General features: G+C 35.0%; 3 protein-coding genes across 5 annotated transcripts in view; all 3 read right to left on the bottom strand.

The window, feature by feature from the left end:
• Nucleotides 1-2,815: 2,815 nt before the first annotated feature.
• On the bottom strand, nucleotides 2,816-5,463 carry LOC120327278 (WD repeat-containing protein 48-like). The gene has a single exon (XM_039393733.2). It carries the CDS (start codon nucleotides 5,461-5,463, stop codon nucleotides 3,244-3,246), a length of 2,220 nt encoding a protein of 739 aa, XP_039249667.2. The 3' UTR covers nucleotides 2,816-3,243.
• Nucleotides 5,464-5,527: 64 nt separating this feature from the next.
• LOC120327277 (general vesicular transport factor p115-like) lies at nucleotides 5,528-9,484 on the bottom strand. The gene has a single exon (XM_039393732.2). It carries the CDS (start codon nucleotides 9,439-9,441, stop codon nucleotides 6,493-6,495), a length of 2,949 nt encoding a protein of 982 aa, XP_039249666.2. The 5' UTR covers nucleotides 9,442-9,484; the 3' UTR covers nucleotides 5,528-6,492.
• Nucleotides 9,485-14,139: 4,655 nt separating this feature from the next.
• The window catches only part of LOC120325707 (AMP deaminase 2-like), a 28,768-nt gene continuing 17,652 nt past the window's right edge, over nucleotides 14,140-25,255 (bottom strand). For all 3 annotated transcript variants that reach the window (XM_078111385.1, XM_039391816.2, XM_078111384.1), the window contains 14 exons: nucleotides 25,164-25,218; nucleotides 24,953-25,094; nucleotides 24,227-24,316; nucleotides 23,772-23,901; nucleotides 22,614-22,745; nucleotides 21,923-22,005; nucleotides 21,254-21,365; nucleotides 20,511-20,674; nucleotides 18,887-19,013; nucleotides 18,142-18,302; nucleotides 16,897-17,017; nucleotides 16,194-16,367; nucleotides 15,599-15,709; nucleotides 14,140-15,035 (listed from right to left, as the gene is read on the bottom strand). In XM_078111385.1, coding sequence (XP_077967511.1) covers nucleotides 14,820-15,035; nucleotides 15,599-15,709; nucleotides 16,194-16,367; nucleotides 16,897-17,017; nucleotides 18,142-18,302; nucleotides 18,887-19,013; nucleotides 20,511-20,674; nucleotides 21,254-21,365; nucleotides 21,923-22,005; nucleotides 22,614-22,745; nucleotides 23,772-23,901; nucleotides 24,227-24,316; nucleotides 24,953-25,094; nucleotides 25,164-25,218 — 1,818 coding nt within the window. In that variant the 3' untranslated portion in view covers nucleotides 14,140-14,819. The remainder of the gene's footprint in view (nucleotides 15,036-15,598; nucleotides 15,710-16,193; nucleotides 16,368-16,896; nucleotides 17,018-18,141; nucleotides 18,303-18,886; nucleotides 19,014-20,510; nucleotides 20,675-21,253; nucleotides 21,366-21,922; nucleotides 22,006-22,613; nucleotides 22,746-23,771; nucleotides 23,902-24,226; nucleotides 24,317-24,952; nucleotides 25,095-25,163; nucleotides 25,219-25,255) is intronic.

The following is a 25,255-nucleotide window of genomic DNA, read 5'->3' on the forward strand; positions in this document are numbered from 1 at the left end:
AGTTTCCATTTAAAATACAATCTATGATTGTTACAATCTTTATTATAAACCACAATTTATCAATATTTTGATCAATGTGAAAGCATAATAATTGATCACTGAAACTTATAAGACGAGTTCCCTCCACAAGTAGGAATGTACGAACGAATTAGACATTTGTGTCTATATTTCATTTAGATACATAGGAATGAAGGTATGCAGCTGTTTTCCCTAATGCACACGAATGGGTAAAAATACAATTGCCCATCGACGGGGTATCGTGCTTAGCGCTGTGAATGAAATCGTTGAAGCGTTGTTGATTGATTACGTGAGTTGCATCCAGCTGCTTACTTGTTGGCTCACAGATTCAATCATATCCCACAGACGATTACTGCGGGAGGCGATTTGCGGGGTATAACAGGTCAGTTCGACTATCTAAATTCATGCATCTGCGCTGGCACCCGGTGGGTTACACTCAAACTTATTTGGCCTAAACACGGGGTTCTTCGTATGATTAAGTCGCCATATCGATTTTAATCTGTGATACATTCTACTATATCAGTGCCGCGACATACGCACAGCGCACCGTGGGAGATCTACGGGCGTGCTGTGCAGCTTTACCAATTAACAAAAATCAATTGTATTTAGTCTGATTAAATATAACATGGGTTATCTGAATTATGTAGTGTAGATTATTGTTTTCTGTCCGGTAATATTCAGCGTTTCTTGGTTTGCCGTGACTTCAGTTTGACCTCGTCCAAAGTAGTGTTTCTGAACGTGGTTCTCGTAGATCCACAAGTGGCCATTTTTCAAAATGAATCTGAAGTTTTCAATCAGGACGGAGCATATCCCGAGGAAGCGTCACCAATTACAAATGAAAAGAAAGGATGGATCGTTTGGAAAAATTTATTTCTTTGAAATACTTGACATCGTTATTAGAAGATATACATCAGTACAAATTTATGTCCGAATATTTAAACTTTCTGTAATCGGGTCGCTGGAATACAATTGTCTTCGTTTCTGTTTGATCCTTGTCAATTTGAACTCTGATATTCACTTTCCATTTTCAAAGGAGACCAAGGCACGGGCTAACAATATTTGCAAACATCCACGGGATGAAATGACAGTACAAATGACAAATGACGTACAGTAACTCAATTAGGCTGTTATCGCATAAAAACGTTTCGCGCTTTGCAAATTTTGTATTTAAGTTTTAAGCTATTTTAAGGTTGCCGCCGACAAGTAGACCGAATGGTCATTTCGCGGTTATCCTGCCATCCGGTATTTAATTTCATCTTATTGGCATTCGAATATTAATTTTCCGTGCAAACCAAAATTAGGAGCTGAAACGATGAAGACTTGTCGAGTTTGACCCACGAAGTGGCATATCTTATTTACTTTCAAACCTGTACCATACCATCCAACCAGCGCCGGATAAACTATTAAACAATATAAGCACGTGCTTAGGGCACCAAGCAAAGAGGGGCACCACAGTAATTTTAGAGCAGAATTATATATAGTTTATCGGTGTTTATTGAAATATTACGAGTTCACCCGACGACTCCAAATTCAAAATGTTCGCTTATTTTCCGTCTTCAAGTATCATATTACCTCCTCCGTTTTCAAGCGTGGTCCATGTGACAGTGGTGAAGAAACGCAGAGCCGACTTAACGCCGCGCAATCCATTTTTTAGCTAGGTCCCGAAATACCAACTTAGACGGACTTGGTTGTTATTTGACGATGGCACTAAGCTTGCTCAAGCTGCAAGTTTTTATATTACTCAAATATAACAATTCGTAATAAAATGAGTGTCACAAGAAAGGTGACATGAGGAAAACACGCGGAAACGTATTTCCGTGCCCATCACATAGTGTCTGATTTGATTTCATATAATTTGAAGCGACATTAAACGCGAGATGCGGAAAATACAGCGGTAATTCTCGGGAAATAATTTGAAAATAACTGAGGGCTTTATATATATATATCTTTTTTAAAGCGCCATCCATGCAACATAATAATAGTCTGATTAGAACGGTAAACTCTCGTTGTTTATTAAATTGAAAGTAAGTAAACTCGCGATATTTCGATCACTTTTGGGTTTTCTCCGACTTGCGGTCCGCGAGACCCCCTCAAAAGTTTTTGCGGTCCTCTAACCTAGCAACCTTGAACGCCCTGAGGTAGACCACTTGGTACCGGTAAAAAAATTTAAACTACAGTTGTGATTTGTATCTCTTGGTATTTCGATTCACGTTGAGACTGGAGGCATGAATCTTTATTGTCACTCTCAGGATTGGAGCTCAATTTTTTTTATATTTTAATTACACATAAGAGGGCCCCCAAAGTCTTCAGTGCTTAGGGCACCAAAGGGGCATAATCTGCCCCTGCATCCAACGCCTAACAAATTTGCGGATTAAGGAATAGGATTTACACGTTTATCCCGGGGAGAGAAAAGCCGATAAGACGGCTTAATCATATGGCGAACCACGGCCTCTCGTCCGGTTACCAGTCCAGGTCAGGTATGGGATTAGTTAGCCAGTCATTTGTTTTCGGAAGCATGGACTTGATGGTGGAGGAAGCCGTAACCGACCAGCGGTTACGTGAACCACCCTACGGCGGCGAGGAGTCCAGGAATCCTCTCGCACATGATCACCCCCGCATGCGATCCCACGAAGGATAATCAGAGCTTCGGTGGCGAGCGTATTCCCAACGCTTAGCACGATGCGCCACACCGCCGAATATAGGGAACTTTTCGATTTGTAATTCTGCCGTCTGCCGCTTCGGTTTCAAGTTTGCCACAAGACGACAACAAATGTGCTATATTATAAAATATGCCATATGTATGATTCCATATTTATTTTAAAATATTAATAACGATTAGGAACCTGATAAACAGTCATCATTGCTGTCCTACATATTCAGTATTCATAGACTTGGTCCACAGGATAAAGCAGAAATCATCATGCGGTATTGGCCATGGGTCGAGAAGGACTGTACTCAAAACACGAATCTATGCCGTAGATAATTTACTAGTATTATCCGAATATTATAATTCCTGAATTTACATCTCATCTTCAGGATTTAGTAATAATGATAATAAGCATCGAAAATTGAAGGCTTGGAGGGGAACACTGGTCCATTGTCATATAAAGGCCATTATTCTATAGCTTTTCTTGGATTTGCCTGTCATTAGCACAATATAAATAAAATATAAGAAAAGTAATGAAAATGAAGTGATATAAATTAAATTTCTACTGCAAATGGGTGTTATGGAATAGGTTGAAGCTTATAATGCAAAATCATATCACTGCTTGATTTCCAAATTAAATGTTTCACAGTACGCAGATCTAATGATGGATCGAGAACTTGCTCCTGGCATAACAGCACAACTTTGTCCATAATCACAGATGATTTATCTATATCAGTCTTAGCAGCATCAGTGTTACCAGTTGGGGTAGACTTCTTACTATTGCTTGAAGTATCATGTTTATCTGCATTTGCAGTTGGAGATGCTGTCGGCGTGCTTGATGATGTTTGAGTTGAATCCTCTTCCAAACATAAGACTTTCTCATATACATGCTCCATTACTTTACGTATTGAGAGCATGTCACTTGCAGACAATCTATCCTTTTTGAGATTTTTTATTGATGAGTTAGGATGCGGATGCAAATAAAATGGAATTTTAACAAACTTTGTGGGTATCTTTTTCTCAACAGCAGTATCAACTACCCACTGTGGAACAGTGTCTCGCAATAACATAGACTCCGATTCCCCTGCAGCATCTCGACAGAGTAAGCGAAACAATGTACGACCACCTACTTCACTAAATATTACTGGAGTGTGGCCAGGGACTGAAAAATATCTATTTCCCTTAATAATTTTATGAGGTCTTTGTTTGTGGCTCGGTGAACGTTCACCTTCTCTATCATTCTTCTCATCACTGTCATTTTCCGACGTGTCTTCTATGTGTAAATGTGTACTTGGCCAATGTTCCAGCAATGCCTGCAGCAACAAACCACCATAATTAAGCTTGGTACTGGGATCTGAATTTTCAAATCCCGCTACATCTTTTGCTGTAACCCAGGCAGAAAAACAGTCAGGTTCTTCTAAATGTATACTCAACATGCCGAGTTTTAAATCGACACTAAACCAATTTGGAACATAAAGCATTTTTTCTCTTTTTTTAACTTCGGCTTCGAAATCCTTTTCTGCAAGATCTTCTAATTTTCTTGCAATGAGTACATCCCATAATGCTATATTATTGTCAGTGTCCTTTGTCAATATATGTCTTTTATCTGATAATATTTTGTAATGAAAAATACTTGCTTCACCAGGGAATGTATATGAAGGTTGCGTAAACTCGGGCTGTGTTGTAGTCAAAAACTCCTCTTCAGACATCACCTCATCAAATGATCCACCTGTGGAAGCTCCATTTATATCTGATTGCCCCTTCAATGGCCAAACATTGACTGCGGAACTAGTTGTTGCGACAAAAATCTCATTCGTATTTTCTCGAGAATTCACCAGTAGTTTCAACACAGGAGCATTTTCTTCACAAACGACGTATTTCGAGGCATCTGGATCACATAAATCAGTGCACACAACCCTTCTGTCTCTCCCAGATGAATAAATTTTGGTGAAAGATGAAGCATTGTCACCTTCCGCAGCAGCGAGAGCCCACACTCCCTCACTGTGTATATGCATTGTAAGAATACATCTCTGTTGCCCGAGAGACCACAGACGTATTGTGCCATCTGAGCTACCAGATAATACTTGTGTACCATCTCTATTCACCAAAAGTGCTTTAACATTATCTGTATGTCCTTTCAATTTCATTTTTTTATCACATGTACGTGGGTCCCAGACTCGAAGAACTCTTTCTGTCGAACCTGCGACCATAACAGTCCCTGCAGCATTCATTGCTAAGCTGTATATTGACTGCTTACAACCATTCACATTAGATGTTGTAACAGTATTCCGAGCTGTAGTAAGAGCTGTTAATGTATTAACATCCCATATAAATATTTGTCTGTCGAGGCCAGCACTCGCGACATGTTCGCGATGTCTTGCATATGCTAATGCTCTCACATAATCCTTATGTGTACGTAATGTAGACATACAATACCCTCGATGGGCGTTCCAAACCTTTACAGTTGTGTCAGAAGATGCAGAAATCAAAGTTCGGTTGTTGCAACAAAGTACAATATCATTTACCCAGTCAGTGTGATGTTCCATTGATGCTTCATAAGAACCTCTGTTCATTTTTCCATGTTTTTTAGAATTATCCATTTCTTTTTGAGCAGACTCACAATCCCACATTCTGATAATTGAATCTCTTCCAGCAGTGAATAAACGATTTGCAACAGGATCATATTGTAGAGCATTAATACCAGAGCGATTCAGCATTTCCACTTTATCACGAATGATATACGACACCTGAATCTTTTTCCGTGATAACGATGGATCTCGACGTTGATGCATTGCCATTTTTTATAACATCAAATTGAAGTCTCTTTACATTAAAAATCTTAATCTAATTCATTCTAGAAGATTTTTCTGAAATAACAGATATCACATCACCGGTAAATAATAAAACAGCAATACCTTTTATTTTATGAAAGCATTCAAGATATTGGACCCGAGTTACAGCCATCCATTAACTGGTCGTAATTGCACAAAAAACTAATGATTGCAGAGGCCATATCTTATACACAGAAAAATAGACTCAGAAGTAGATAATCACGGAGTGAGTATTTGATAATACAAGGTTTCAGATCAAACTTATAAAAACTTATCATGCACTGAATGATACAAATTGGGCCATATGACATACCTAGGCAAGATCTCATGCACCTATTTGCCCTCAGAATGAACAGAACGTCCTATTCAAATATGACCAAATCATGTGATATAAATATTTGTACATAAGCAAAAAATAAAACTATAAGAAAATACCACAACATTACTTTTCATTATAGATAATACCTATAATATGATACAACAGCATACAATATTAGATAAAAGTATGCTTAAGTATGACATGAAAAATATAATACATTGCCTTGGAGAAATTTGAATCTAAAAATTTCATAGAAAGCCCCAATGTTCTTGTAAAATGATTATCATCATAATTCATAATATTATCAGACCTATCAGAGTGTTTCTACTTTCATATTCTACAATCCTTCTCCATAAATGATTATTATCGTGAGGAATGCGCAATTAATCCATAACATTCCTATGAGTGGAGCAGCAAAAAAAAGTATCTTAAAGATATATTCAATATAAAAATAGCTGAAAAGGAGTCCTAACTGTACAGGAAGCCTATCGTATGCATGGACATACAAGCAGTAAATCTAGAATTCCTTCAAATTCTCTTATACAAATCTGTATGAAATTTACATAATATTACATAGCATTCCATTCTGAGATTTAAAGCAGTGAGACATGTACAGCAGTCTAAATAGAATTTGTACTAATATGGAATAAAAATATTTTCAAGAATTATTTTTGACATTATTCTGGGTGGGTGTTAACACCATTAGTGTCTCCAGGTTGAGAATTTTGCTTTAAGGATTCTATAACATCTTCATCTTCCTCATCATCCTCTTCTTCTTCATCATCATCTTCATCTGATATTTCCCCACCTAGAGTCTTAATTTTAGTTTTATAAGATTCTAGCTTTGTCTCCTGGTCTGATAAAAGAATAAGCAAATCTTCTTGCTCTTTTTTGAAATCTTCAGCTTGTGCTTTTGCCTCTTCTGCCTTGGAGTTTGCATCGGTAACTTGTTGTACAAGAGATTCTTCTTTACTCTGTAAATTGGAGAGTTTTTCCTCAAGTGTTGAGATTTTATCCTGAAGTGTGAGGTTTTCTTGGCTGGTAACATTCAATCTGGATTCAAGATCATGAATCTTTGTTTGCATTGACGTCTTCTCAGAAACAAGTACATCATACACTTCATCAGTTGTGTTTTGAGAGCGTGCACCTTCTGATAACAACCTAGAAATTTCTTCATCCTTCGCTTGAAGTTGGGATCGTAATGAATCAACTTCATTTGTGAGTTGTACTAATCTATGTTCTTGTAGTCTCGAATCATCAGGCACATTGATGGCATGTATACTGTCATCTGGTATGTTAGTATTGCTTTGTTGATTGTTGTTTTGTTGAGTTTCATCAGAGGACGAGAGTTGCAGAGAACGAAGTTCTAAACCATCAAGATCATTACGTAACTGTTGAATAGAATTTTCTTTTTCTTGTAATTTTGCATTTTTTTCTGCATTTTCTTGCTTCAGTTCCTCAATTTGCACATTCAAAGATGACAATAACTCGGCAGCATCGCTGACACCATCCCCAGATGAAGAATCATGCATGGTTTTCAATACGTTATATTGATCTTTTAATTGCTGAACTTGTGCTGTGCGTTCATCCAAGTTTTCCTTTGTTTGTGATAATTCAGATTCAAGACTGGAAACACGAGATCTCAATTCTTTTAAATCTGTATCTTGACTTCTTATTAGAGCCTGATATTCCTTTATGATAGAATCATGGGCCTTGATGGCGGCTTTTGATTCTTCCTCTTTCTTGACATCCTCTAAATTTGAAACCATTTTTATAATATTATCTTCCAAAGTTTTGAACAATTTAGTAAAATTATGATCGAACAACATATCATCTGAAGATGGTGCAACAGGTTGAGAACGTTGAAACGCTTTAGAATACAGATCATGTTTTGTAACTGCTCCGAGAGAGTCACAAAATCTTTCAATTCCTACTCTTGCTACAATTAACTCAATGAGTGACTCTTTCGTGCATTGAGGAACTGAACCATCATTATCAACAATGCATATTCCTAGCAAAAGAGCACATACTCCATGCAAAACGTGGTCCAATTCATTTCCGTGCTCGGCTATTTGGCTCAAAAGGAAAGGAACAGCATCTGAATCATGTAATAAATGGGAAACAGCAATTGGACAACCAGAAAGCCAACTGCACAATAGAATAAGTAGACCCATTCGACTTTGGATGCTCGTTGATTGCCTAACTATATTTGTAATTTGCTGCAGCAAAGATATAGGTGGATTTCCTACACTTGTCGCGAGTTGCACTCGTAACAGTTGCTGTTTCATTTCGGTATTACGATTTAATGCATGTGAAAGCGCGACAGCAGAACACCAATTAGACAGTGGATCAGAAGCAGCAAATAATCCTCCACAAAGCAGCTGACCGGCAGAAATTTGTTGTGACTGAAGTGAGGAAGGCAGTAATGTGTTGACAATTTTTGTCTGTCCTGCTGGGTTAACATGTAAAAAGCATTGGAAGCAATACAAAACAGCACACCGTAATTCAAAAGGCTGTTTGTCATTGACCATTGACATCAACAAAACAACAATCGCTGGACGAGGGGGCTCACAAGGTGCATGAACAGATTCAAACATAGCTTGGTTAGCTTCACATCCCCTAATAACTTCCGAAACAGTATTGATAGTTTCTGTTAAAATATCTGCCGGGACACCAGTGGCCATCAACATATTACACAGCCTCTCTAGTAATCCACATTGCTGCATTACAAGCTGGCAAGAAGATGTCACATTCGATGGATTTGAAGGTGCAACCAACGTTCTTACAAGTTTCAGCATGAGATGCAAATTCGCAACTTTTTGTGCAGACCATACAGACTCTGAATCAATTTCAAAAAATGGTGTCAAACGCTGCACAAATGAACCTTCTTTGAAAAATTGCTGGTTTGATGTGTTTCTCTTTAGTAAATGTAGTAACAACAAAAGGCAATCTTCTACTACAACTCCACCATCACTCATCCCTTCTGCCCTTATTATATCCAAAATAATATCAAAGCCATTTTCAAAAGCAATAATTTTTTGAATGTTGGAATTTCCACGCGTCAGTTCTATGAGCAACAATAACGCATCATTTCGAATGACCTCTCTTGAATCGGTCAATAAATCGATTAGTCGAGATATACCCATGGGTTTCATAAGCACAGTTTCTTGTATTTTACCAGGTTGACCTTTCAGTAATGAAATCATAAGCCGTAGTGCGGAGAGTCGAACACTAAAATCATATCGCTCAACGAAATCTAATACCACATTTATATTATTCTCTTCTGCGGTAAATTTTTCGACAAATGTACGAGTTAATTCAGGTTGCGGAACTACGTCATCATCTTCTTCCATATCAGACATAAGATTGCATAATGTATCGAGTGCGTATGCCACCATTTCATCATCATTTGCGTCTTGATCTAAAACAGTAGCAATATGAGCCATTCCCTGTGTGCCAACTTCATATCTAAACTTTCTCGACAATGATTTTAATGCACGAACAGCATCTCGACGATCTTCAAGGAGCGTAGATGATGCAACACGATCACAAAGTCTTGATACGGTTTCTGCTCCACTCGGCTGTTGCTCATCACTGCCTTTCACAAATGATTTAAAATAATTCATTTTGTAATGCTGTTTATTGATATCTATTTATGAAAAAAGAAAATGAAATAGTTAGTGGTTTTGACTATTTTTTTACTGGATTTGGGGTATTGGTCCAATGCTTCCATTCCCCAGAAGTTTTTATAGCAGTCAAACAAGTCTGCGAGTGTATGTTTTGGTGGGCAATATGGCACTTGGAAATGGAAGTGCCTTTTCAAAACCAGCCTACGCCTAACCCCGTGTATCATTTCGGGAGATTCTATAATTACAGTAATTTCATTCTGTTTCTACGTACTTTTATGTCAATCATGTAGAAAGTGCAGATCTGCATTAAGAAGGCGGATCGAAAGAAATTCAAAATCTTGACAGTCTTTGTCAATATGGATGGACAAGCTGGTGTTGGACAAATGAAGCTTTATTTTTATGAAATAAAACAGCGGGATCTAACGACTTAGCAGTTAAAAAATTTACAATTTAGATTTTTATAATCTTGGTAAATTTGAGTTTACCCTCACACTTTGATCGCCCTGTACTTCGAAAAGCTTTTGCAACACTGATACTTCATAATTCTGGCAATAATACAGTACTGGATAGGCCTGCAAATTGGGGTATGAAATAACCACTGGTAATAAAGATATAACTTTATACAGTTACAAAGTTATAACTACAGATGTAAAGTTTGAATAAAAAAATTTTCAAACTCAAAATTTGATTCTATTTATTGCAACAATCTATATAAGATACATATATATAATCTTTGAGGCCACTATGTGAGAAAAAAATAGTGATGTAAAGTGTGGATAATGCATATAACTGTATAACGATAGACTGATAGAGGAGAAAGACATTCAAAACATTTTCATTATGACCTTTGCTCAGTCTATCAGTTTTTTGAAATCAAGCGCTGTAGGGAGTGTAAAGTGCTTGTTTACTTTCCAAACTCACCTATGTTACATGGTGATATCACTAAGGTAAACAGTGGTTCAGTACCACCTGTTGTTATGATGTCAGTACCAGTATGGGGTAAAATTTAAGTTAGGTATACTACTAGACTACAAATAAACAATTGGTCAACTGTGTTTAAGTATATTTTGATTTCTTTTCTGATATATTCAGCAACTTCTTGTTACCATTTATGTATTGTTGTATTAGCTTTATTAATGAATCAAAACAAACTAAACTTTTTTTTTAAATGGTTCACTCCATAAGTGATTTTAATTAAGTTTCTTAATTTTTTCCAATAATTCGTTTGCATAAACTTTGTAATTCTTTTGCAAAGGGTTTGTTTACTCTAGAATTTTTTCTATATATTATGGCCATTTTTATCTGCATTTTAAAGTGAGCAATATCAGGTGTTTTATATTCAAATATACCGTAATCGAATATCTCATGATCCAAATTTATATCACTCTGTTGATAACAAAAAATTAATTGCTTTCAAATCTACAGTAGCTACCGGTATATGACAAAATAAAGAATCATCGAAATTAAATAATATGCAAAAATCATAATTTATAACAAAATGTATTTTTATATAATTAAATAAACGAAATCATCATACATTTTCTGGGAAAATTCACAAGACATGAATATATGTGAAATAAACTCAGGTTCCTCATTGTATAATACACACATTTCATTTTTTCCTATTTTTTTTTAATCTATGGCTTAGTTTACAAAGAAAAAATATCCCAAGGAATTTATAGTTGAAAGTTTTTATATAATTTGTATATAACTTCGTCATTTATATGGTAATATTGTTTGCCCATTTTGATATCATACGCATTTAAACTATTATTTCCTAAAAAATCAATTACACTTTTATAATACTCGTGTGGAATAAATCTATGTACCATACTATTATTTAATGGTAGTGGTAATGGTGTTTTCTATATATTCAAATACACACATACCAGGAATATAAATAAATATTGTAAAAATTCATTTACAATTTCATTTACTTTTTGAGAAATATATTTTGGCATTGAAAATATTTTGCATAAAAACAAAATTTGCGGTAATAACTCAAGTTTTACTATCAAACACTTTCCTTCTGACGAAATAAGTATTTTTTGAGGATCAGCCACTATTTTTTCACTTATTCCAGTTCAAGTTTCCAGTATTAGTATTAGCAGAAATCACATCTAACATTTCTCAATCGGTATAATCGTTTATTAGTATCCTAGTTTCACCATCTTTATATAGACGGTGTACATGATAAATTCATTTTTTATCCCAAATCTTTCTAAAATCTTATAAATAATCTAAATTAACCGAATCACATACTTTTATAAGATCAAATGATAATAAAGCATTTTCACCAATTTTTTTTGTTCTTAATAATGCATACCTGGTAGAATTATTTTATTTCTGTTGGCAAGAATTTTACTAATTATTTTAAATCAAAATTTAGAAGAGTTCAGAGTTGTAATAATTTCCTATGTCTTTCATAAAATTCAATTCTTATTCCATTTGAATCCGGTTATTTTCTGTCTTTCTGGCTTTTGATAGCCTCCATTAATTCAGTCAGTTGAATCGGATATTTTAAATTATATGCTTATTTTATTGGACGATATCAACATTGTTTAAAAATAGTCTTTGTTTTATTGGGTCTTTTGTTTACTGTACACATGATTCTTCATTTTTATTTTTTAGTTTTCTAATACTGTAATAAATGATTCTTTTTGCCTCAAATATTAAAAAAAAGGATTTGTAGCATTTCCCATGACTATCACAGTACGGTCAGACGGTACCGTACCGGTACCGGTACGACCTTCTTTTTTCAGTTTTTATACCGGTACTGTAGTTTCACAGGACAGCAGGATGTGACATTGGTACCGTACTATCTCATCTGGCTTGAACTTAAATATTTCGCCAGGTACCGGTATACAATGGCGCTACATTCTGACACTAGAAATTAATTCAATAGAATCTTCGGGCTCAAAATAGGTGACCAATTCATTCAAAATATCAGAGACCTATTCTCGTCTCAGTTTTTCAGCATTGTAACATTGTATCCCTATCACTATAATGTACACAATTTGTCCCCTCTCAATGTCATGTACACAATTTGTGCAACTATTGCACGTTGCGAAAAAAGAAACCTAGGCTATATAATCCATCCTAAAAACTAAAAGTATCACGACATTTACCGGTACACTTACAGCCCAGGGCTCTGAGTTGCATGGGAAAATCACACTGATACTGTTATTTTGACCTTTGACTCAATACGGACACGTCAAAAATATTAAAATGACGTATTGACAAATCCGAGATTTCTACTCTCTCTGACAAATGCAACAATTTTATAGGGATTCTCGATTACCTCATTTGGAAATGATGAATGACAAAAAGCAGTTACCATTGCGGCAGAGGCATGCCGATAAAAGGCGAGAAGAAATTTACTCTGTCATTTATTGATTCGCCAAATCAAAAACGCGGTACAAATCACAGCACAACATTAACGCTCTTTGAAGAGCCGCTCGGGAAAGATAAATCTTCTTCCTCGCCATTTTGAATCCGAACGAACCTGGGATAAATATGTAAATCCTATAACAGTGTGTCACCTGATGCAAATCTATCATGCTCGTGGTCAAGGATAAGACAGATGTAGATGATTGCCACCGATTGAAGACATTTTTATCCCCCACAATGCCCCAGTGACGAATGAAACGTAAGTGATTCCGACTATTATCTTTCTCCCCTCACAAAGTTCCAGCTCACGTAGGCTCACAAGATGTCAAGATGCGTTGACAAGACAGGCGTGCTCAAAATTGTTGAGCCAACTATGGGACAGCCGATTATGATTAAAATGACACAAAAAATCGACAAGGATCTTGTCCAGAACATACCGTACCATAACTAAAGACTAGATAAGTGGTTCCCAAACTTTTTAGAGTTGGGACCCACTATTTATTACCGCAGCTTATGGCGACCCACAACAAAATATCTTTGTTAGTTCTATTTTCTTTTGTATGTTTTATGGCATAACACAGAAATGGCTAATAATCGCAAAACTACCGTGTTTCCTCGAAAATAAGACCTAATTTGAATTTTAAAAATGATTCATAATTAAACCCTACCTTTAAAATAAATTTAAAATGTGTGGGACCGGAATAGTTCAATCACCTGAGGTAAGGTGAAGACACACCACTATTCAAGATTGTGTGATGTCACCATCGCAATTATAATATTTGTCACTTGATTTTTGTATAGGAAATACAAGTAAAACAAAGAATGTCGGTTTTTATATGATGTTTATTAAAAAATCTCGTGTTTTTTTTACAATGTAATTTTATTTTTGATAATGAACATAAACGACCTCATCCACAAAAAAACATAGTGTTATTCTTCAAAAGAAAATAAATCTAAATCTTGTCTAAATTTCAGGGAAACATGGTAAGAAGTGCTGTACAGTGTACAAAACTGTTATGCGTAAAAAAGCCACATGGTCATTCTTTGTGTAGCAAATTTTTGCTTTGGGAAGATGGTAAAAAGAAAACTTTCACGGATTAGAATTTAAATTCCATTTCTTTTGTTTTTTTGAAGATTTACGTATTCGAGTCGCCACCGATCCTAATAACCAGTATAATTAATCAAAGCTTCCTACATCTTTTCACGACCCACCAAGGTTCCTATTGCGACCCACTAGTGGGTCGGGACCCACAGTTTGGGACCCGCTGGACTAGAGAGACTGAATTTTCGTTTAACCAACTGAAATTTCACACGCACTAAAACTTTATTACAGAATAATCATATGGTGAATACTGCTATTAATATTGCACGCAAAAATTATTTTGACAAACACAAGATAATTTGATGCGCATTCTCACACAAGCGCAAACGCGCAAATATTGAAGCCATATAACTGTACATAAAACGGAAACTTGAAGACAAAAGGAATATAGAGAACTAACTTAACAATCATAAAAAACAGGTATTTGTTAGATATTTCTTTGGATGATAACGTGTAACGCATTTAAACTGATAAAAAATTGGGTTGTTCATGAGCTTCAAAAAAAAATAAATCTAGCTAGCTATGTTGAACTTTTCACAAGGTTTCCTAAACTACCAAACTCTTAGAACATTTTAGTTCCCATTTTATTATACTTTTGTGTTGAGCATAGGTCAAACCGTATGGAATAAATTAAATAACAATTATAGCAAAGCTATGGGATGACATCCTTAATGGTTAATTGCAAATTTATTTGCCGAATTCAGTTTATCTTCTCATAACGCACTGTAAGAGCAACAAAAGGAAATAAAAATAAAGCGCACCATTAATATATGTGCAACATTTCATGGATTTAACCACATTGCAGTGTTTATGATATGTCTTGCATCTTTGTGTCCAGTAATAAAAAGCACATTTGCTACTAGTTCAAGCACTAGTTTTTGAATTATATGCTTCTTTCCTCTGTACTCGGTTGATCTTCTTCAGAAAACTCCCCGTCTTCAAGCCTCCTTTTCATCTGTGGGGCAATTATCATATCTAATTCAGCTTCTAATGTTTCATGTCTGTATGCCACTCTAATATCAGGAACGTTTGTTCTTCTGATGTCGTTTCCCAAAGCACCTTCTGCCAGGTAGCCAGGACCCAACCAGTATTGCTTGAACTATGGCAAAAAAATAGAACACAATTATGACAATCAGGATAGCATACACCGTATTATATTATTATTATTGGATATGAAGTGGCTTCGCAACTAATGGACTAATTAAATTTTCATTACCTAAAGATGGAATAAGCTTCTAGAAAGCTTCTACTTTAAATTTTTCTTTTCAATTTTCCGCTCTCCTATGGGACCAGATACTACCCCAAAACCTTTGCTGTCCCATTTTAATTAAAGAAGAACACTTTTTGTTTCATATTGATCGACTGACACTCGACCTTTTCAGCAAACTCGATGCTCAAATGAAGGCATTACCATACCAATGCAGATGCGAGGCCCACGGCCTTATATATACATATATACGAGTATTGCTCTCATTTTGTATTAGTTCACCAATACAGAACATACTCTAGTAACCCGAAGAGGTTAATAAAAGTTACCATAGAAGTTGTGTTCTCTATTTTGATTGACAGATTACTTTACAGGTTGGGTACTGAAATAGTTAGCCAATATGTTAAGTTGTCTACATTACATAGAAGAAATGAATAAACAAACGGTTATCCTACATCATGCGGAAAACTGCTCATGGTGACACTATTTCTTGCCAGTTCACACATATCACATGAGCTCAGCTTCCAAACTTGAGCAGCAATACTATACTCTTCCATCAAAGGTTCCTGAAATGATTGGAAAGAATCGTTAGTTCAGTTGATAAGATGCTTTTACGAAAAACTTGAAAATATGATCATTTTATTCACACTTTCACAGCAATTTTAGAAAGATCAATAATCAGAAATGTGTCAAGGGTTTAAAGTACCCATAGCTGACACATACAATACAGCTGGGCAAATTTTGACCGACTGATAAGTGGGCAGGCCCAACAAAGGGGGGCATAGACAATTTATTAAGGGGGCTGGAAGCTAATAAAATTATCTGTTGGATTTGATCTTGCCCGCCTTATTTTGGATTTTTACATCTCTTTATTGTTTAGAGATTGCTATTTTGAATAAAAAATACTTCTGCCTTACTATCTGTTACTTGTAGCTTATTGTTAGCTACCGGTAGTTAGTTTTAAAGGTGGGTGCGAAACTTGACAAATTCTAAAAAGGGGGGCTTAAAAAGTTTTAAGAGCCCCTGCTTTGGCATTTTGTTGGAACCTACCTTTGTAAAATGGAATTGCAGTGGATCATCAGTAGACAATGATACAAGAAGACCACGAGCCAGATAATCAGGAAGAGGATTACGATGATAGGACAAGAAGAGATGATTATTGCTGAGAGGAGACATTGCGATTGGGATTTGAGCCAAATAATACAAATACTGCAACACAGGAGCCTAGGAAGAAAAACAATTTCCTGCATAACTGTAATTTTTTTTGATATTTTCACTGATGTGTATAAAACCAAAATGCATATTTTACACGTTTAACAGCAGCATAAGTGCCGTATCTCGATAACTTGAGTTTCTGCGACACTCTCCACCTGTTGTGATTGATTTGTGCGTATGCATATTTATTTTTCACAAGGAGATGAAAGAAATCTTACTACTACATACTAGTATGATTTTGATTCCAAATTCTATAAAAAAATTTATAACTCATCTAGCAGTCACATCAACAGCTGTTTAAATATTCATTTTCCATCTTTACCACTTGGTTTGCAAGCATCATTTGCGTGAATTAAGGTATGATGCTGCTGAATGATTCAAAATAATACCTCACAAAATAACACATAATTTATTGAAACTTTAGCTTAAACCGCACAATTTGTGCTAAGGCTGCATCAAGCATTAAACAATATGCCACAATGCGCCAACATGAACTTTTTATTCAATTCAAATATAATTATATTAAATGAGTGTGTACCTTTCTAAGAAGAAGTCCATGACTTATGTTTTCTGCCAACATATAACTGGTGACCAAGTGATGAACTGGTCCTGCTTCTCCACAATGTGGCCTCAAGTTGAAAAGAGAAAATCCACGCTCTCTAAAATGATATGAGATATTTCAGAAAATGGTATTATTAACCCTTTCCATGAGACTTTTATTTTTTATTAAGTTTTTTTAAAAGTGGTGGTCTGAGTCACAAACCGGATAGAAAAAAGGCATTTTTTTCTTGGGAGTTGAAACTTCAAACCGTGATAAAAAATAGAAATATTCGCTGAATCCTTTACTGTTACCGCTTCGTGGTTAGCAAACAATAGCATAATATTGCTGTAGCAATTTCGTGATCTAACTCAAAATACTTTGGTAGAAGGAAGGGATAATATGTCTTTTATTACCACCCAAAAACCACCGAAATTTGCATAAATTTCAAAAACACTCCCTCGTTCCGCCGCAAATAAAATTCCTGTCGTAAACGAAAGCGAGATTTATCGTCGCTATGTTAATCTCGAAGAAGACTTCTTATCAATAAACTAAAACCCGGAAAAACTAGACCAACACTTTGCGACCGATTGCTAAATAAAACAGTGCAGTACATCAACGTACCCACCGCAATCTAGCGACTTTTGTCGTTGGTACGTATACGTGCCCACCGCACGGAAAGGATTAATGCAAATTGTATAGATAACAATGGAGTGATAATTTATCCTAAAAATTCGACGTTCTCCATAGTTTACAATTATTCTTCAGTCAAAGGAAGAACATATCTAATCCAAATCTTGAAGGCTATTATTATTACCGAATCATCAAACTCCATACAGTAAAAGAAATAAACGAGTTCCAAAATGGCACTCCGCACGGAGCTTCAAATCATGACATTTCTAATAGTGACGAAATCACAACACATTACTTTACAACACTTCTCTAATCAAGTTTTTGTAAAATTAATACAACAAAAAAGTCTGAATTGTGACGAAAAGAATTGAAATTTCCCTCAGAAATTCAGGAAGAGATGAGTTTTTTAAGAATTTAAATAGTTTATTGGAGAAATATAAGGTTTGAATATTAAAAGGTTTGAATATTTGGAAAAAATTGAATTTTCCTGGATTTCAGAGCTCAAGTCAAAATTTTCCCTAATTCTGAGTCAAATCAAAACCAAAATTTTTGATTGTAAATTTTTTCAAATCCAAAGTCTTGCTTTAAGTTAGTTATCCACAATATACATACTTTCGTAGCTGATTGAGCACGGCCATATTGGCATACATATAGTAGATGTAGTAAGAGTAAGGAGGGTTATCACTCGTCCAGTTTTCAGGATACGGAGAATCACGAGTGAAAACATGATGTTCACTTTTAGATTCATCATCAACAGAATCAAATCCCGTAACCTGAAAAAGTTTTTTAATAACGGTAAATGTCAGTAAATTAGAATATTATGCATTCAAGAGTCCGGCTTGTCATTGTTGTAAACTGCTTGTCTGAGGAAGTCTGATTTTGGTCGGACGAAACGTTACAAAAATACATTTGAGTTAGTGTGCAGCTGGACTCTTGAATGCATATCATGGTATTTTTATTCCTGCTACAGCATCCTTGCAATTGCAATATACGCATACAGAGCGCAAAGGCATTGAGGAAAGATTGGGAGTTAGTCTCTCCCAACCTCTACTAATAGTTAAATTAGAATATATTTGAAAATATATAATTTTAGCGGTAGACAAAGCAGATTAACATAACTCAAGCATCAAAGAAGGTAAAACAAGAATTCAGTATGTGAAATTCTGAACTAATACCATAATTCTGTGGGCCTGATGGCCAAGCGGTTAAAGCATTAGACTTAATGGTGTTGGCATCATAGCTAAGACAATTCGGGTTCAATTCCCATTCCCCAATCATGGCTACTAGTACAGGGCCTCCTTCAGAGAAAAAGGCGTAACTAAGAATCATACAAAAACTAAAATAAAACATTTCTTACATGTTGAAGAAATAGATGAAGTTCAGGATGAGATGAAGGATCGATGGTTGCTTCAAACAAAGGTCTGAACAAGTTTTCGATAAATTCGCTGAAGTTTTTCAATGACTTTTTCGCTCGATAAACATCACTGAAAAAATTTGAATAACTGACAATTACAGTTTCTAAAGTATGCCTCTTATCTGACAAGTCAGATCTTATCTGATGATAAGATGAGTGATAAATCAAATTAAGTGATAATCGTTAAGTGTACTTCTATTGTGTTTCTGACAACTAGTGTTTTTCCAGATTATTCAATGTGATCAGTTAATGATGACTTATATGCAGGGCTGGGAACGGTTAACCGATTTCAGATGGTTAACGGTTACGATTTATTTTAACCGCTAACTGACATCTCAGGTACAAATCATCTTCATACCGTACAATTTCTTCAAATATGATTACGTCATCGCAAATTTATATTTTGTGGCATTTAATTCAAAAGAATATTACTAACTGTGTGGGTAAGGACTCAATAAATGTGAAAAATAGTGGAAGTACCAAGATTGCTGGTTATGGAAATTTGACAATGATGAATTCAGAATCAGTTTTCGGTCAATTTCGAAATATATTGTTCACGATTTCATTGCAAAATCGGATATTCAATGTCATACAACAAGTTCGCAGTTGATGCCGTTTTTCTTTATATGATATGATATATATCTCAAAGTAAAATTTGCATATCGAACACTGATAATTTGTCACATAAATGACGTTTAACAACGGAATAAGGGTTTTCTAAAATACTTTCACACGCCCGAACCACGCTGCTTATCTCTTGCAGCAGTGCAATCACGAAACTATATCGATTCGTGAATAATTCTAATAAGCGATACGGGATAAGAACACGCGAAATTGCTTTATAAGCATTGTGACGTAACAAGCTGAAATTATAAATTATTACGTCAAACCAACATCGAAAAGGTATCAGTTGTGAGTTCAGTTGTGAAAGGCAGTTGATTCGCAGCGACCGTCGCTCAACAATTCGCGTCATTGCGAAGTTGGAAAAGACAAAAAAAAACGGTTCGCACCAGTTTGGTTGACACTTTTGGCTTGTGAAAGGTGAGTGCCAAAATGGTGCCAAGGCTGTTGACTGAGGAGCAGAAAGCTCAACGATTAAATGTTGCCCAGTTGACATGCATTTTTCCAAGTTTGACACAAAATTTAATGTTAACTCTTTGCCCAATCGTCATTCTGCAATTGAACCCCCTATCGCCAAAAAACTCAATCAGATCTCGCACGGCAATTTTTTTTTCAACAAGCAATTAATCACATTCACCTACGACTCCTAAAGAGCAAAAATAATTGCGATATTGTGTCAAAAAAGCTGTTGAACAAAGAACACATATTACACCACACTGTAAAAGTGTTGATTACCAATGGTTAATCGTGTTGCGCAATCTGTGACGTCAGTCTCGTTCCTTTTTAGCCACACCTCGTATTATATACTTATAGTTAATGATGACGAATATATTTCTAGCGCTCACCGCCATACGCCGAGCACCGGATAGCACAGAATCATGTTCAAAGAAAATGTCTCATGAAAGCTCTACTTGTTTGAATGTGCAAAAACACTACAATAACTCACAATAATCTTGGAACTTGGATAAGCCATCTGACATTATCACTGTATACATGATGTTCAACTGCCCATTTAGCTAATTTATCCCATTCCTGGGTATCTCGTCCATAAACTGACAATCTCAATTCTGAATGCTGGTACTTGCTCTCTTCCAGATCATTCATGACTTCCTGAAAGAATAGAAATATTGGAAGGTTGGATAAATAACATTTCTGTAATTGAGAATGTGCTATACAGAAATTTTGTATTAATTCAAAACAAAAATTAAAAGATTTTCTTATTCAGACATCAAACGAGTTTTCAGAAAAAAAAAATCATTTATGGATGTAGAAATAAGTAACTGTGAGAAGCAAAATGTTCCCCATTTGGAACGACAAAAATTTCTATAAGGCACATACATTATTTAAGTTGTCTAATCATACTAACAATGTACTAAGTTCCCATAACTTGTCATCACAAAAAAACAAGTACACAGGAATTGATACAGAAAATAAGTATAATATTAACTACTATATGAAATTTAGAAAAATTAATAAAATTTCATTCAAAAAATTGTCTCGATTACCGAGAGGTTAATACATGATAAAGCTAAAATGATGAAAAACATTGAGATAAAGAAATTAGGTATAGTTCAGCATAATTTGTAAATGGATTCTCGACTTGCCAATATCTAATGATCAAAGATTATTTCTATCTAATATTAATAGTTTTTCCAATAATTAATAAAGCAAAAAATTTTTTGAGAAAACCTTGATGACGTGACCAAAAAACTTTCCGCGACAGTAATTGTCTGTTTTTATGTAAATTTCCCTCAAAATGCTCTGACCGATGGGGTTGTATTTTAAGTTGAACTTGTCAAATCTGGAATGAAAATAGAAAAATTACACACTATGTAGACTGTAAGACAAAAGATGAGATCAGAGTGGAGCTTTATCCATATTAAAACACAATAACGATTTTAAAAAGATACGAATATATTGCCCAATTTATGAATTTGTACTCTTCGGTATATTATTTTAACTATTACGAAATGCTCAATTTTCATTTTAATCTTCAAACCCTTCAAAAGTAATTCTCTTACTGCAGTAATTGACAAATATTGTCTATGTTTACACAGATAATATCTTATCTATATCAGCATTTATTTATTCAATATGATAAGATAAAAAGCAAATATTTAATCTCATCATTGAGAATGTGTACTGTGAACTATACTTGACTTTTTCATATCTGCAAACGTCGGGCATGACCTTATAAATGGCGGCAAACCAGCAATAAATAAGTGACAGATAAGTCAATGCCTATAATAAAATTACTGGTACTTTGTCAAAACTGACTAAATACATCAAAAATGCATTTTAGTATATTCACGTACCAACAAAATTTTTTTATGTCAAATAGGTTCGTTTTAAAATTACCTGTGAAACAAATTTCTATCGGCATGTACATCCAATGTGTCAACACTCAGATCATAAGCTGTAACATTGATTGATTCGAACACCTAAAAATTTTGAACACATATATTACTAATCTAGATCATGTATACGAATAGGCAGAAGACACTATATGATGAGGTAATTTGGTTAAAAGGAGTGAAATAGAATTCTTATGACAGAGACTCTCAACGGAGGAGGTAAAGTTTACATGAAAGAAATTTTACTACATTAATTTCATTCCACATCATGATGAAATACGGTAGTGTACCAAAAAAATCGGAATTTGCATATTCTTTGTTACGTAATAAATGTTGTTATGTTCTAATTATGAATAAGAAAAACTAAACGCAATTCTAGATTTCTGCACCCACAGTTAATTCTACAGTGAAATTCCTTTTCCAGAGGGGTTATAGGTATTTGTAAGAGTTAAAATATAAAGAATTTTACTTTAAAAAATTGGTAAAAGGGTCAATGAGAATAGTTGAGATCCCCTGATTTATGATTTGGGTTACTAATATAGAGTTTGGTAAAACATTCCAACAGAAGAATTATTAATAATAGGTATGACTAATTCTATGAAAAAAATTCTTACCATTAAATATTTTAGATCTAAAGCTCACAAAATTTCGAATATAGGAAGTTTAAAAAGTGGAAAGTAGAAAAAAATGATTACTTCTTTCAAGGTGTATGTTTTTCCATCTTTTTCATAGACAAAATCATCTGCGTTTTTCTTCAATGTCATTTTGATGAAACGGAGTAAATGTTTTTGATTCATACACGCTGATGCATGAATATGAGTATCAACCTAAATGAAAAAAGAATTTAATGAGGATTAATAAGGTCTCAAGACAAAAGGGCAAACATTCAATTTGGAAAAACAATATCCCAAAATATGCCTCCCTAGTATCTAATTATAAAGTTATTCTTCCCAACTTTGTCCAGGTGGTCTACATCGCGATTACGGGGGTCTACAGATGAAGCGCTAATTATATTAAATGAGTAGTACATTTCATTAAAGTTGTTGCTCTTTTCATATGTTGTTAAATAAACTGAAATAAACGAAAGAGCACCTGTTAGACTAGTGCTTGGATTAGTGTTAAATTGGATCTCGATGCTTGTGAATAACAAGCAGCCACAAGGTTCTCACTGAAACTTTCGTTAGTCCTTTTTACTAATGAAACTTATAAATTCATTTTAAAAAAACTTTTTGTTTGGATTACTAGGAAACCAGCGGATAGCAGTGTGACAAAACCACCTCAATCTAGGTGATCTTAGATTCTGAATTGAAAAGGGGAATAATAAAATAAATCTATCATAGCTACACCAATTAAAGTGCTTTAATCATAGAATATTTAAAATTGGAATCGTAATGAAAATGCAAAGTTAGTACCTGAATCAAGCTTAATGAAAAGCTCAAACTCGACAAGCAAGGGCCACAGGCATACCTTCCTGGCAGTCCAAAATTGAATATGGTAATAATACTGAGTACACTAAAATTAAATAGTTCTATTAAGACAGCAAGTGATTTAACTTGGTTGGATATCTCCAATAAACACTTAGGGGTCTATACGACTTTGCATAAAAATTTAGGCAAAACAGCGAAAAAAAGTTGGAAAGCCCCGAGTTATTGCAATATTCACCGAAGTATTCCAATATAAAGTTACAGCAGTAGAAAGAAAAAAATACGCTTTTCAAATTTCTCAATTATTTTTTAGGTTTTATTTTTTGGGGTTAAAGCTTTTAAATTGTGAAATAAAAAAAAGTGTTTTACAAAATTGTCCAAGTGATATAGAAAATATGAAATTGGCAAAATGAATAACAATTGGTCTACCTTTCTTGAGTTATAAAAATCTCTATGCGGAACTTCTTTCTGAGATGCGAGTTCTTTTGTTTCATTGAGCAGAACATGAAGTTGAAATTTTGATGAGAGATAAGATAAACGACGATAACAGAATGATTTGCTGAATTGTTGAAAAATGAAATGGTAATACATGCTAGACTGGATGTGCAGGACAATAGGTGTCAACAATACCAGCGGACTCAGAATGGACCTAAGCTTATGGAGATCACTTATGAAGACCATGATTTCATAACAACAAATAACTGGATAACTAATTCCATACCCAACATGGAATGGTAGTCAGGCAAGAGGCCGTGGTTTCCCATGTGACTAAGCAGTCTCATCGGTTTTTATTTTCCTTGGGATAACATAAAGTCCTATTCTACGATCCAAAAATGAATCATAATAAGGATGGCACATATAAACGACCACGTTTTGATACTTACAGAGGTCCATCAACAATCAGTGCCATCATATGATTCAGATCCATGATAAATTCAGCGAGATCTGGGTATGTGAGTTCCAATGGGTCTTCTCTGTAAACAAATTTGAAAAATGAGAAAAAACTTTTAATTGTAAAATAAAATATTACACACATCAGTACTTGGTAACAGTCCTTCTACAAGGTATAATAAAAATTGAAACCCTTATATCAGATTTGAGTCCCGCTGCAGGGAAACAGCATTTGAGCTGATATTTCACGGTAGTGGTCACACTTAAGAACTTCAATTGGTTTGGAGGTGAGTTGAAAACACAGTTTGAATATAATGCGACTCCGTAGCTGGAGCCAGGGATACAACTTTTTTTCAAACTAGTTCTCCAGCCCTGACTGGGATAAGTATAAATTAAGTGTTTATCGCTGATTAAGGGTACGTAAATAAGTGATATCTATTAGGAATGGAATATACGGCCCTCCAGAAGTGTGTGTACCAATATGGAGGTCACTAATTTTGTCCGCCTACTTTATATCAAGTTGTGTAAAGGGAATGAAGCCTATGGGCAGGGGGTCTATTCACTTGGCTAACACAGACAGTCCCAGAACTCGTAATAGAACTAAAATAAGGAAAATTATATCCTAACCCTAACCTGGTACACAAACTACGGGACTACCGAAAATACAATTCTATAGTCTTAGTTTCTGGTAGATTTCATGCCGTTGTAGCATTGCTTACCTTGTCAAAGCATGTTCATCTGAGTATACATGATAAACACCATGCTGTAATTTCAGCTTATAACCGAGGTCTGGAGGAACATTTTTCACTTTATCTTCTGTGTAAGGACTTTGATACTCGGGTGGTGGATGGTATGGAACATCTGAAAACAATATATAATAGTAAAAACTTCTTAATATTACTGATATAAGTTCAAATAAATAAATATTACCTTCACTCAATTCTTTTTCATCAGGGAGATATAACTCCGGTTCCTTTCCATCTGCCTGTTAACACAAAATATTCAAGTCATAATAATGTTTG

This window comes from Styela clava, chromosome 4 (genome assembly GCF_964204865.1).
Source record: "Styela clava chromosome 4, kaStyClav1.hap1.2, whole genome shotgun sequence".
Classification (NCBI taxonomy): Eukaryota; Metazoa; Chordata; class Ascidiacea; order Stolidobranchia; family Styelidae; genus Styela; species Styela clava.

Coding starts and splice junctions, on each gene's coding strand:
- LOC120327278 (XM_039393733.2), bottom strand. CDS start 5,463: ATGGCAATGCATCAACGTCGAGATCCATCGTTATCACGGAAAAAGATT.
- LOC120327277 (XM_039393732.2), bottom strand. CDS start 9,441: ATGAATTATTTTAAATCATTTGTGAAAGGCAGTGATGAGCAACAGCCG.